This window comes from Stigmatopora argus, chromosome 8 (genome assembly GCF_051989625.1).
Source record: "Stigmatopora argus isolate UIUO_Sarg chromosome 8, RoL_Sarg_1.0, whole genome shotgun sequence".
NCBI lineage: Eukaryota > Metazoa > Chordata > Actinopteri > Syngnathiformes > Syngnathidae > Stigmatopora > Stigmatopora argus.
In genome coordinates, this window is record NC_135394.1 from 8,766,445 (window position 1) to 8,780,559 (window position 14,115).

The window sequence follows — 14,115 nt, forward strand, 5'->3', positions numbered from 1 at the left end:
TCAATTGAAGGTCCACTGGGGTCTCAGGAGAGGGATGTGGAGTTGGGGAAGAGAAGGAAGTTATTCGCCGTCTATGAAGTTGGGGAAGAAATTGGGAGGTGAGGCCGTCTCGCATAGGAATATCGTGCGAGATTCATTTTAATCCCTGTGGGTGTCACTTGTGAATTTCAATCTTAGGGGAACATTTGGAGTCGTGAAGCGTGTGATCCACAGAGGAACAGGTGAAGTTTTTGCTGCCAAATTCTTACCCCTGCGAAGCAGCACCCGCACACGGGCCTTCAAGGAGAGGGATTTACTATCTCGTCTGGCTCATCCTCGGGTGGCTTGTCTGCTGGACTTCTTTTGTACCCGGCGCACACTAGTGCTCATTACAGAACTGTATCCCTTCTGCACAATGTGTTTCCTATACAATGACTCCATTTGCCACAGTGGATGAACTTCTTTGACATAATCAATAGATGCTGTTCTCATGGCCTTGTGGACCATTTGTTATTAAGAGGATTGGTCTCAGAGAAAGAAGTGAGGTTTTTTGTCTATTTTTAAAGCACTTTCCCGCACTGTACATAGTATTGAAAATTATTCCATTTCAGGTTCAGTCATATATCCAGCAAATTCTTGAAGGAGTTGGACATATTCACAGCATGAACATTTTGCATCTGGATATCAAAGTGAGATTTTGGCTGAGTGACAATACGGTCATATTTTTGTGTTCAATCATTCATTTTGATTTGCATATTACCCCTCAGCCAGAGAACATCCTCATGGTTTATCCGCCCAGAGATGAAATCAAGATTTGTGACTTTGGCTTCTGCCAGGAAGTCGACACTTCCAGACATCAGTACAGCATGTTTGGTACGCCAGAGTTCGTTGCACCGGAAGTTGTACATCAGGAACCTGTTAGTGTGGGCACAGATATTTGGTGAGCCAAAATCCAGACTATTAGAATCACAATATATTTTTTAATGTATTATGTGACGTAAAAGATACATACAACATATATCCCTTTCTATCTGTGACAGGTCAGTGGGTGTGATGGCCTATCTATGGTACGTAGCATATTGCCAGGCAATACAAACTAGTAAAGCTGACCATAATAGAAACTATTGGTTCACTTTTATTCTCTTGGCAGTCTTTTATGTCGTTGTCCTTTTGTGGGTGAGACGGACCGTGCTACACTGCTAAGAGTGGGTGAAGGAACCCTTAACTGGGATGCCCCTGATGTGATGAGTAGGAGTCCTGAGGCCCAGAGCTTTCTGCGTAGTCTTCTTCAACCAGACCCTGAGTAAACCCTATTCTTGCCATTCTCATTTCCTTAGCCCTTTGCTGTAAAAAGTGCTATTTGTTAATGAGTAGAAACTGATAACACACCTAATGCAACAGAGTATAAGTATTTGAGCAAAGAATGCTTAGGATCAAAAAGACAAAGTGTTTTTTCAGGTGTCCAAAACATTAATTTTACTTTCCCTTAACTCTGTCTAGAATGCGTCCATCAGCATTTGAATGCTTGAGCCATGAATGGTTCCAGGTTAGCCTTAAATACTTTTTTAGAATGTATGTTTTTGTGTTTAAGAAATTTCTGACTTTAAATGAAACTTTCGCAAAATTGAACTGTGATCAGGATGAAAATGCAGGAGAAGACACGGATGAAATCAACACAAAGGGTTTGAAGGTTTTCATTTCAAAAAGAAAATGGCAGGTGAGTTATTTATCCTTGCACAAGCTTATTGGGATCATGTTAAGATTCTGCAATTTGTTTAAAAGACACTTTTTATTGACCCCGTGTGTTTTCCTTATTCACCCTCAGCGTTCTTTGACATGCGTTGGTTCCGTGCTCACCTTAAGGCAAATTCCGGAGCTCCTGGATGCTCCTCTGAGAGATACTGCAGTGACTGTACCCCGTGAACACGTGCAGAACAGCAGCACATCTATGAGCAGTGGTTCATCATCTGAATATGACGAGGCTGACTCTTGGGACTTCTTCCAGTACTGCAGCCCAACTGATGAAGAGGAGGAAGAAACAGAGGAGGATTACGACCCTTTGAGCGAGAGAGCACGGATTCCAGAACCTTTTGCCCAACTTCATCAAAGCCTATACGAGGAGGAAGATGTGGCATTCGGGGATGAGGAGGAGGAGGATGACCTGGTTGGCCAGAAGGGTGTACTAGAACGGAGTATGAGTAGGCAATCCGCTGCGTCGTCAGATGTTTCGTTCCTGCAAACACCGCAGAATGAACGGAGGTTCAACAAGGGCAGTACTCCGTCTCTCAACTTTTCCGACGGGGATGAAGGTTCAGAGAGTGATGCGGGTAAAATACCTCGAGGCTGCGTGATCCGGAGCACCTTCTACAACTCTTCTCATCAGCTGTCACCCATGTCTGCCCGACACATGACATTGCGGGACAAGTTTCAGGCTAAAAAACAGGAAAGAGGTCGTAAGCCACTTCGAAGAAGCTTGTCAGGGCGCCTCAATGAACCTCTCATAGAATATGTAGAGGATGACACCGAGACCAATCGCGGCCAAAGACGGGGGTCCGTCCAGCCCACGATGCACAAGTCAACTTCCTTCGATGGCAGTGTCAACATCATCCAAACCAGTGCCCCATCTCACAGAAGAAGCAGGTCTCTCGATGAGTACTCTCGCCGATCTCCTAGTTCTCCCAAGCCCTCAAAGTCAGGTGATGAAGAAGGGACGCAAAGTCTGAAGGAGGATTTCACAGATGATGAAGTGGTAGGAAAGAAATTGCTGGCAATACCAAGCCCCCGCAGACCAACAAGAAGAAGAGATTCCGTTGTTCCTGTGCAAGACTCATTGAGAGGTGGATCTGCTCCACTAAGCCTCTTCGTGGGTGGCAGAATGAGCCACCGCATGAGTCAGGACCAATCCGATGGGGACGTCTTGACTGGCTCCCAAGGTTCCTTGGCTGAATCATCTATTTTGGATCCTGGTGGATCTGAGTCCTCCAGTAGACACTGTTCATATGAGGAGCTCAGAGGGAGGTACAAATCAGAAGAGAGTGAAGGGTATGATGATCCAGGCGAGACAATGACTTCATCGTACCCTCGCTCATTTCAAGAACTCAAACCCAGACGCCCCTTTCCTCAGGCCCCACCACGCACTCGAACGCGCTCAAACCCCAACATATGCAGGATCCAGACTTCAGCAACACCCAGTCCAAGTCCCAGCCTCTCCTCTCTTCAGGCTCCTGAAAGGCCTCCTAGAGCCAAAGATAAGAAAGAAGGCCACGGCCTTCAAAGACATGCATCAGCACCAGCTCTCGAAGTCCACCCACCCACAGGAAAATCCCCAAAACTAGGACTACTGAAAATGTTCCGCAGGCAGTCCTGGGCTAGCCGTTCCTACTCACAGCTGGACAGCACAGATTTGGGACCAACGCTAGGAGAGATCATGAAGCCAGATACGCCTACCATGTCGCTTAGGAAGAAAATGAGAGCTTCAGCCTCAAGTCTGACTAAGCTGTTTTCAAGGTCATCTAGTAAGGATGATCTAACTAAAGGCGGTACGTTGTTTTCATTGATAAAGAGCAATCTGTTTGAATAGCTATACAATAATCAGATTTTTAAAACATTTTCTGTTACCACAGGTCCAATAGTTAAGGCTTCCACTCTTCCTGAAAAGGAGTATAGTCTTGAAAGTCCAAAAAAGAGGACCTCAAAGCGCTTGCCTTCTTTAAAGATACCAGCATTTAAAAAATCAAAAGGTATCCAGTTATTCTATATTGCATTCTTCTGTTGTTTATAATAATTATGTAGCTATTTTTTCCCTCCTTGCTTCATTTTACCAGAGCTTCCAATCCGTCCAAACAAGGCAGATGTGCTACATTTGGATGGCGGTGGAGTACTACTGGTGTGGAAGCCTGTCCAGTCTAGTGACCCTGTTACTTACTGTGTGCAGTACTGTACAGATGGTAGATGTTCTTACTGTGTTTCCTCAAGGCTACCAGTATAGTTCAAATTTTTGATTAAATCGCGTCATCCTATTCTAAAGGACTGCTGTCTTCCTCCTCAGGTGGGGACTGGACAGTCTTATCGGAGGACGTGATTGACAGCAGTTATGTGGTAAAGGACCTACCCAGAGGAATGTCTTATGTTTTTAGGGTGGGCTGCATAACGAAGACGGGAGCAGGACCGTTTGGCGACGCTTCGGCCCCGGTCGTCTTGGCGACTCACTCTGAAGGTGAGCCCGTGAAACGTTTTGAAAACGGGCCTAGACAAAGCCTTTACTCTCCAACTATTAACATTTTTACTTGGATTACACAGATGCAAGCATTCTCATTCAGACTGAGTGCCTTGGTTCAAAAGTTACTGGGTCGGAAAATCAAGCAAACCAGAGGCATTATAACTTCCTTGCCGAGATCAACAGGTTGGCTTTGTGGGAGCACAGCCTCGGCTAGAAAAAGAAAAAAACATATGTACTCACCCCCTCAAATTGCCTGTTGTCTGTATCTTAGGGGTCGCTTCAGTGTGGTCAACTTGTGCCGTGATGCTGAGACAAGCCAAGTGTTTGCTGCCAAAATAACACCCTACAGAGCAGAGCAAAGACAGTTGGTTCTCAGAGAATATCAGCTGCTGAGGCGGCTTCACCATCCCCATCTGGTACAGTTGCACACTACTTACTTCACATCCTGCTACCTTGTGCTTGTGGAGGAGCTCTGTCCTGGAAAAGAGTTGCTCGACAGTCTGGCTGCAAGGTGAGGAATGCATAAAATAGCGACAGTACGACAAAACATTCATGAAAATAGCATTGTTTTGGACATTTAGAACAAGTAAACGGAAAGTAATCTAGCATTTTAGAGGATATCTAAATACCAAAGAATTGTTTATTCCTGTGTAAACTTTGCATATGTTTTCCCTCCAGAGATCTGTACTCGGAAGCCAATGTGGCTGAGTTGCTAGGTCAGATCCTAAGCGCAGTTGACTATCTTCATGGCCGGCGTGTGGTCCACCTAGACCTCAAGTCTGACAACATGCTGGTGGACGACGGCAACCACTTGAAGATTGTGGATTTTGGCTCGGCTCTGTCTTACACACCGGGTCAACCGCTCCACACTGAGCACTTGCATGGCCCGTCCGAGAGCAAAGGTGACTGAGACGCTGGTTTGACATTGTGTTGTTGTAGATCTCTAATACACTAAAGATTTGATTGTCATGGCCTTCAACAGAATGCTGCAGCAAAGGTACATTCTTTACTGGAGGATGGATGAGTGAGAATGATTTCAGCCGATCCTAACATCCATAAGCTCCACCACGCACTTTCATATCATTTGTGGTCACAGTTTTGTACAAATGGGTGCTGCCCCTCTCAAATAACCCACAATGTTTTAAGCGTGTTCACTTTTCCAGTGGCAATAACAGCACAGCATTTTATGAACAACATCATGTTTCTGTCTGTTTTGTCAGTTTATATTGTCCTTCCTAAAGCTCCGGAAATCCTGGAGGGTCAAGGTGTTGGGCCTGAGACTGATGTTTGGGCCATTGGAGTTCTCTTATTCACTATGTAAGCGGACGAATTCATGCTCTGTTAGGTGATTATTGATCATTTGTATGAGTCTCTCACTATGTTCCTATTTGCTATTTACTTTTAGGTTGAGCGCTGACACCCCGTTTTATGCGGAACAGAGTTGGGAACAAGACAAAAACATCAAGAAAGGCAATATCCAATTTGGGCGCTGTTATCCTGGTTTGTCTGAAGGAGCCTTGAACTTGATGAAGATCAGCCTTAATAACAAATCTTGGTGAGCATCTCATTGATATTATGATGGTTAACAGAAAGAATTAACATTGAACTGAGAAGTTTCCTATTCTTTGAATGCCGTCATTTAGCTACACACACGTGCAGTAATTTCTCATGGAAGACGAGCTTTAGAAAATTATTATTATTATTATTATTTTTAAAGGGGGAGACCCACTGCAGCGGAGTGTCTCCAGAATCCATGGCTGCGTGCCCATCGCGCTCCCCACCGATCAAGTCACTCTAAGGTGTGTTTCTCCACTGATAAACTCAAAGCGTACCTCATACAGAAGGAGGAGAAGCGAGACCAAGTACGTACTAAGATTCAAGGTCCCTTCTTCCAATAGCTGTCAAATACATGAAAAAAATTAAAGGTAACAGTACCACTTTTATTGAAGCTTTCCTCAATTAGCGGTCTGAAACTCTCTAAGGAAATATGATGTGTCTTAAAAGCTTTGTATCCCTTTACTTTAGAGCGCATTCGAGCAAAGAGTGTTCAAAATTGTTCTTGCTCTAGCTTAAATTAAAATCAAACATATCAGGGATAATGTTCAGCAGACGTGTTTAAGTGTGGAAATGCTATTTTTCTGTGCATGTTAGATTTTAACTTAAATTTTAAATTCTTTTTCTGGTGTAAATGGGAAATGTGTGCTTTAAAAGTCTCAATAATACAATGTATTGTATCAACCACCTGCTTGGATGAGTTAGCAAATAACGGGTGAAATAAATGGCATTAAATTGAGAAGTAATTTTTGTCCACATTTATTCGGATTATCTGATACAAACAAACTGATTTGACTTGTTTACCTAATCAAGTGGTGTCAATAATGTTAGCTTTTATAAAGGTACGTGTCTATAAATAACCATCCAAAATAATAGTGTAATGAGCTCCACGTACTTAAATATTGCATTTCCTAAAAAAAATCCATATTTTACCCGCCGAAATCAGTCAATACAGAGGATAAAACATAACATTTCGCCAGCAAAACTTTTATTTGCTGCGTTACAGACATTGGTAAAGATTGACCACTTTGTCACACAGTGATGCTGACGAATTTCCCCTTTTAGGATTTTCTCTCCTGAACTTTTTGAATTTCCTGTACAGAGAGAAATACCTTTTAAGATTCAGGAACCAATTGCTGGTATTCAATATTAAAGTAAATAGACTATCTTTACTTACATCATTAAGGATCTCTTTCAGCTCCTCGTAAGCCCGTTCCAAGTCATCATTGATGATGACCATATCAAACACCCCTGGTTCCTTACCTAAAGAGAATACTCCTGTAATCTTTTGACTCTTATTTTATATGACATCACCTCCGTTTTCGCTGTTAACTTACTGAGCTCCATATCAATACGTGCTGCCTCCAAACGTTTCAGTAAACTCTCCTCTGACTCGGTCTGTCGGTCCCTCAGACGTTTTTCCTGAAGAAATTGTTCATTGTAAAACAATCCCTCCTTGTTTTTATTTTTTATAAGTTGATACTTGATGCAAACAGTTTGCGAGCTTCTGTGTTATAACGAGTACTCCTGTATAGTTACCAGAATGTCCATTGATGGAGGTTGGATGGAGATGTAGATCGGGTTGAGGTCTGTCTCTTTAATTCTCTTCACTCCCTGGATGTCTACATCCAGAATGCAGATCAAGTTCTTGGCCTGTACATCTTCGATGGCGGCTTTACTATGAAACGCACGGATACACACACACACACACTTGTTAACGTCGCACTTGACGGGACCCGGCTAAGAGGATCGCTCCGCGTTGATCCGAGTGAGTCACACTTGGTGTGCTCACCTCACAATAAGATGGTGGGATTGAATGTGACATACATGTATACATGCACACACACACACACACTAGTGTTGTAACATCAGGGGTTAAAGCACCATCTGTCCTAAAGAGTTAAATATAACGTCTTGATCCTCTTTTAAACAGCAGAGCTGTCTAAAGTTCACTCTTCTACAAGCAACTAATATTTTGTCAATGAAACAATGTCACAAAGTACAAATGCAGTACTATATTTTAAAGGTGATCTACTCTGTATATTACGCGAGTATTTCGTTTGTATTTCCTGTTCTTTCACCATACACATTTGATTAGACATAATTCTTCCAAGGACGCCTTTTTTCCACGTCTAAAAAGTAAACTAAGGCTGAGATTTGGATTTTCTCAAGAGGAAAACATTTTTTGTGAAATAGTTGGTTTTATTTGAACGAACTCTGCATCATAAGATCTTCATTCAATCACTTTCCGTGCCACTTATCCTCACAAGGGGGAGGGGGTAGGGGGGACGTGGTGCTAGAGCCTATCCTAGCCAACTACAGGATCTGTGGCCAGCCAATCACAGGGCAAAAGGAGACGGATAACCATTCACACTTACACCTAGGGGCAATTTACAATGTCCAACCAGCCAACCATGCATTTGATTGTGATGTAGGATGAAAGCGGAGTACCCATAGAAAACCCACACAAGCCCGTAAAGAACATGCAAACTCCACACAGGACTATATGAACCTGGGATTGAACCCTCAATCTCAGAACTGTGAGAATTTAACCACTCCCTCACCAGCTATAAAGGTCAAATTTAGTATAATATTGTAATTCAATACATGGCCTTTTCTGTACAATTTGGTATGTATTGCAATGGAATGCAAGCAGCTCGGTGTTTTACCTTGTTCCGTATAGGTTGCCGGAGAACTCCGCATTCTCGATAAAGTCACCGCGTAGGATGCCCTCCTGCATGGCCTCGCGGGTTGTGAAGTGGTAATCTGTGTGGAGGAATACAACATTTTGATTGGCACAGTGAGAACACATGGAACCTACTTAATACAAGGATTTAACACCATTTGAGGGGTTTTCCAACTTAAGAAAAACATACTAGATTCTATCATCAAACACATCAATCATTAGTACTAAAATTTGAAGATATTTGGGCCTGGTCAGTAAATGATTTGCAAGGCTTAAAAGTTTCATGAAACTGAAGTGCGTGACAGGATACATTAGTGCATTGCTTTGGCCGGAATATTAATTGCTTTGATGCTAATGGAACTTAAATGTGCTTTAAACTTAAGTCAGCGGAATCATGGAATCTATTCCAGTTATAAATTGAGTACATTGCAAGAAAAGCTTGCATCATAACAACAATAACAATAGCAATCAAGTAGTTACATGCCCTAAGGAAACAAAATTAAATATGGATCATGTTCAATGTATTAATAAATATAATAGAACAACATATAAAATAATTCAATCCTCTCCCATGTCGTATACAGTATAACAATGTTTAAGCATTTCCAAAAACTTTCAGATGTTGCAAATGGTGCTGTGGTTAATGTAACATTATCACAGAGATACATAAAACAGTTTGAGCCACAATTATTAAAGGATGTAAGCCTAAATGTCAGCCCAAATAATATTCCATGAATTAAAGGCCAAAATGAGCAAAAGTGAGCAAGCATGAGCCAACTCCATATGAATTATTTTGAAGGTGAGTGCAGAAATTATTAGGGGAAAAGTGCCTTTCACTCATTAGTCTTCCTATTTTAAGTAAAACACTGTCAACTGGTATTTCCAATCAAATCAATAAAAGTGTTATTCACCGTCTCAATAGTTATAGAAGTATAGACAAATGTTTGGACCTGGACCACTATTGCACTAAAAACCTTTTCAAACCCCATTTCTTTCCTTATTTTCAGGTAAGCTGTTGTAGTTGATAGTGAATTGTCTTCTATTTGAAAATGAAGATGGTGATAGTGGATGTCAAAAATCCTGAGTTTTCAATTTGACATAAACCTACTATTTTTGTATAAACATAGCATGGACCCAGAGCAAGTTATTCATTGCCATATTCTTCACCAAGATGTAAATCTGCCCTAAAACTTTAATTCATTCATTCTCTGTTCTTCAAAATGCCAGATTGAGTTGTTCCACTCTTTGCACCAAGTGGCTGAAATTGACCTTGAATTTTCCCCCAAATAAATACATCTCCTTTTGATGCTAATGATTGGTTGCGGGTATTTTACACTCTACTAGGGGAAACATTGTTTGTGGAAACAATCCTCCACAAAACAGGGTGGAAAACGAGGAGTCACTACAGAGGTAACACGGGGGGCTATTTTCAAAAGCTTTTTACTCCAAAGTGTACTTATGTCTTAGTGTGATTCCCAAAATGTTCTCTTTTTTTTTTCCTGATCCAAAGAGCGCTTTCCAGGGTGCTGAAAGTAACCCCCATCCCTCTGCCTTAAGATATACGCATGTGGAATCCCACCGGTGGTCACCTTCATGTGGGCTTTCTGATTCAATTGGACACGAAAATGACGTGTCTAAGTCTTCTGAGGAAAAGACGTCTGCTACGGGCAGTAAAGTAGCCCCCAGTAGCATGGGGAGCGCGTTGAGGCCTACGGAGAAAGCAGAACAGGCACACACTGCTTTATCCTGTCCTTGGAAGGGTGATGATGGTGAGGGAGGTTACGGACAAGCATTATTTTTTTTATTTTTTTTGTAGTTCACTTGGGAGTAAAAACTAATGCAGGGACCCCGGGGACTGGCTGGGAAAATGTCATACAGTGCTACTACAACAAAGGTGCTAAAACATCCATCCATGCCTGCCCTCAAGTTACAGTACCTTTGCCGTTTTCCTCTCCAGGCCGAGGGTTCCTTGTTGTGTCTGTTGGAAAACAAATGACTGCATTTCTAGTAGTTCTTTAATAAGCGCCTACTCTTGTGTGAATGTGTGGATAAAAGCACAGTGTAGGTCCTGTTTATTTACTAATTATTTCTATGTATTCAAATGTATTTGTACATTTAAGGCTATGGCGCCGTTGCACGTGTCTATTCATTTTAATGTCACGTTTGACTTTTTTGGGGACTACTTAAGTAATTATATATTACTTATTGATTATTTATTATTATTATTTATTTGTCTGTGTGTTGTTGTTATTTGTGCACTTTGTGGTGAAGCTTTAAATGTCATTATACTTCTATAATGGCAATAAAAGCATTCAATTCAATTGTTTGGGAAGCAATCAGCAATTAAACGTTTTGTTTTCCACAGCTTTTTCCCGTATATAAAATGCAACTGTTTTATGTGTCGCACATTTGATCATTTGTAAATTCCGGGAATAAGGTAAGGAAGGTAAGAAAAGTAGACATTTGACTACTGGTTTGTTGTTATAACCTCCTGACTATCAGTAGTTCAAATGTGTCCTCGGGAGGACATTTGTAAACCTAAATATCTCCCACCTAGTGCATCCAATCGCATTAACTCCTTTTGTGCTCTATAGAGGACATTCCGAGCTTTGCAATGATACCAAATTTATTTTGCAGTATTCTAATGACTTCACATAGATTGGGGAATTTCAAAATAAATGTGATTGGACAACATTTTTTTCCTGGTAGTCAGGAGGATATGGTCCCAATTGTGTGGGTTGCACTTACGTGACACGCTAAATCCAAAAACTCCTTCGTGATCCTTCATGAGCCTCTTCATCAGCGTGCTCTTGCCCGCACCGGATGGGCCGCTCAGTACCACAGGCCTCGGTCCTGACATTGTCTGATGTGGACACGCACATATGATTAGATTAGCGATCAAACCATGGAAAATACTGGTGTGAAAACAACTATCAATCCATTCAAAAAACAGTATAGCAAAACAATACAAACATGAATTCGCCCTTGTAGCAGTGTAAACCCTTCATTTCACAGAGATATGACATAGATTAGTTGGGCAATGTTACAATATTTGCTCATGTTAAAAAAATGCTATGATTTTATTCAAGGGCCTTTTTATCAATTTAGTACTTTAGTAGTACCAGTACTTACATATACTTTGTATATGTTTTTGACATTTTTGTTCCTGAAACATTTCAGACATTTTAATGAAAACTTTCAATTTAACAACAACAAAAAAATACACATCTGAAAGATGATAATGTGGAGCAATTTTTGTTTCAATTCAATTGTTTCTTAACCAATTAACATACTGACCCAGGTTGTTGCATCCTTATACCGGGGGTCCAAGTTTTAACTACTGGTGCAAATCACCTATTTTGCAACTCATAACAATACAATATCAATTCTGTAGGGAAACAATAAGATGTCGCAATGTGACAAAGTACATGATTGGAGTACAAGGACATTTAATGAATGTATCGATCACAATCAGTATCATTACACTTCCAGTAATCAAGACTGTCAATTTCTATAACATACTTCCTTACTTACTTTGATGCCAGTAGTGTCCTGCAAACACATCATTTTTTTTGTATATTTCGTGACACAAAAGCATCAGAAGAGAAAAAAAATGATGTCATAAACAGAACTATTTATAACTGCAGCAATGGTTGGGTTAAATGACATCATATAAATAAATAAAAAAGAGTAACACGTGTATCGATCATTTAAAAACAACAACAACATAAAAAGCCAATTCGTTTAGACCATTGTACACAAAATGATACCTAACCGGAAGTCCTGTTTAGTCATCTGTGCTAATCTCTTGATCCCTGCTGTTCCTTTTTTTATCCACTTCACCTCGACACACACACATGCACGCAGACAGATATACACACATACACACACACTAGAACAGGATTAAAGTAGAACACTTTTTTTCTATCATGATTTTTAACCTATTGCAATAATTGACTGTCTTCACTATGCTTTTAATATGAATAAGTAAACATGCTCCTCCACCAAACGGACAGGCAGAGGCCCACAGGTTAACGTGAAGAATGCCCATTAATGAAGTCATGGCGGGTCAGTCAACAGGATTAATTGGGTCTGGTCAAAGGTGCAAGGACTGGATACCTGTTTATAGCTATGGAGCTGAGAGAATTCATTTACGATACCCAATTACACAAAGATGGCATTTAAGAACCTTGCTTTTCTAAATACATAGACTATACGTTCATTTGATTCTACATTTCCAGGGGGGAAATTGTTGACTTACAAATGCTGTATGATGAGTTTAACAAGTGAAATGACACATAATATATTTGTACTACTGTGTTCGATGATTATTTTGGTGTATTCATTTTTGTATTTGTCGTTTTATTTTTACAGCAAGTTTGTATGTTTAGTCGAACATTCAATGCTGGAAAAGTCATTGTTTTGCACATGCTAGAGCAATTTCTGTTCAATTTATACAGATTTATTCTGTTCTATCAAATTTACATTGCTATCAAATTTACATTGCTATCAAATATTGAAATCAAATTAAAACAGAACAAATATAGACCATTCTATCAAATAAATGGAGTTTTACTTTATTTTAATAGGAATTAGTCATCGAAACGGGAAAAAAAATAGCTCAAATGAACAAATATAGGAATTTGAACGATAACGCTGTTATTTTTTTCTTATCGTAGAAGCACTACAAATTATTCTCCTTTTTTCAGGACTATTGATTTCCTTTCAAAGCATTTCCCTTACCTTTGTGAACCGCTACGAAGATGTGCAGTGGACCGCTCAGCCGGGCGTGTTGTTCACTGAGGGATCCGCTGATCAGCTCACTGTCAACTTCAATTACGCCCCCTCAACCAATCACGTGTCTGCGTGCTGTGGGGCCATCGTCATAACCATCTCATCCACACCTGTGAGGGTCCTCAGCTCTCCAGTCTAACAAAAAAATGAAGACATTTAGACACGTCAATGCTCTGGAGAAATTACGTCATGAAACGTTGACATAAAATGCGTAGCTTTGAACGCTCTGCGGTCTTTATACACTTATGTAATCTTTCCAATTAAACCCGTGGAATTGCAGGGGTGAGACTTGTTCGGCCCCAATTGGGTCGTATGTGGACTTGACCTGGCTAATCCTTGGGTGACCCACTTCTTAGGGTTCAACGCGTCGACCCTTTTGTCATGCACTCGGAAGCGTCGTTTGCCACAACTTTTATTATAGTAACATTGACAGAGACCAAAAGTGTGAGAAGAGAAGGAGTTAAAGAATAAGACAAGTTTTGGACAGTAAATACAGTCAGGTTATTCTAATTGACATTCTATACAAATAGCAATTGAACACAAACTATATACACATGTGCTTTGCAATAAACCAGACAAAAGGGATTATGAAATGGATAAATATTGTCCCAGTGTTATTTAGCGGTTCCCACCAAACAAGATTTAGGAATTGGAAATTATTCGTGTTAGAAAGTCCCTTTAAAGCTCTTCTCCAGTCTTGACTTATTTGGGAGTGAATGCACTGACAAGGCTAGGTGATTAGCACATCCGTCTTACAGTTCTGAGATTGAAGGTTCAATCCCCGATGGGTTCGGACCGTTTTGTGTGGAATTTGAATGTTCTCCCTGGGCTCACGTGGGTTTTCTCAAAGCACTCCAGTTTCCTCCCACATGCCAAAAACATA

At 40.8% G+C, this 14,115-nt stretch overlaps 2 protein-coding genes across 3 annotated transcripts in view; one reads left to right on the forward strand and one right to left on the reverse strand.

Annotated features, from left to right (window-relative positions):
* The window catches only part of obscna (obscurin, cytoskeletal calmodulin and titin-interacting RhoGEF a), a 34,304-nt gene extending 27,812 nt beyond the window's left edge, over positions 1-6,492 (forward strand). Inside the window, exons 64-83 of the mRNA XM_077607575.1 lie at positions 11-98; positions 178-378; positions 459-519; positions 591-668; positions 747-919; positions 1,020-1,046; positions 1,130-1,282; positions 1,480-1,525; positions 1,619-1,696; positions 1,805-3,518; positions 3,603-3,719; positions 3,804-3,926; positions 4,028-4,195; positions 4,279-4,381; positions 4,470-4,709; positions 4,877-5,100; positions 5,181-5,195; positions 5,419-5,515; positions 5,604-5,753; positions 5,916-6,492. Coding sequence (XP_077463701.1) covers positions 11-98; positions 178-378; positions 459-519; positions 591-668; positions 747-919; positions 1,020-1,046; positions 1,130-1,282; positions 1,480-1,525; positions 1,619-1,696; positions 1,805-3,518; positions 3,603-3,719; positions 3,804-3,926; positions 4,028-4,195; positions 4,279-4,381; positions 4,470-4,709; positions 4,877-5,100; positions 5,181-5,195; positions 5,419-5,515; positions 5,604-5,753; positions 5,916-6,096 — 4,037 coding nt within the window. The 3' untranslated portion in view covers positions 6,097-6,492. The remainder of the gene's footprint in view (positions 1-10; positions 99-177; positions 379-458; positions 520-590; positions 669-746; positions 920-1,019; positions 1,047-1,129; positions 1,283-1,479; positions 1,526-1,618; positions 1,697-1,804; positions 3,519-3,602; positions 3,720-3,803; positions 3,927-4,027; positions 4,196-4,278; positions 4,382-4,469; positions 4,710-4,876; positions 5,101-5,180; positions 5,196-5,418; positions 5,516-5,603; positions 5,754-5,915) is intronic.
* A 226-nt stretch (positions 6,493-6,718) lies between these two features.
* guk1b (guanylate kinase 1b) lies at positions 6,719-13,336 on the reverse strand. Of its 2 annotated transcripts, XM_077607532.1 has the most exons (9): positions 13,182-13,336; positions 11,187-11,301; positions 10,375-10,416; positions 10,028-10,147; positions 8,422-8,518; positions 7,292-7,430; positions 7,090-7,174; positions 6,930-7,015; positions 6,719-6,846 (listed from the first exon to the last, which is right to left on the reverse strand). In XM_077607532.1, the coding sequence occupies exons 2-9, from the start codon at positions 11,296-11,298 to the stop codon at positions 6,814-6,816; spliced, it is 714 nt and encodes a 237-aa protein (XP_077463658.1). In that variant the 5' UTR covers positions 11,299-11,301; positions 13,182-13,336; the 3' UTR covers positions 6,719-6,813. The 2 variants fall into 2 exon arrangements, with proteins under 2 accessions (XP_077463658.1, XP_077463659.1); XM_077607533.1 differs by lacking the exon at positions 10,028-10,147.
* Between the last annotated feature and the right edge of the window lie 779 nt (positions 13,337-14,115).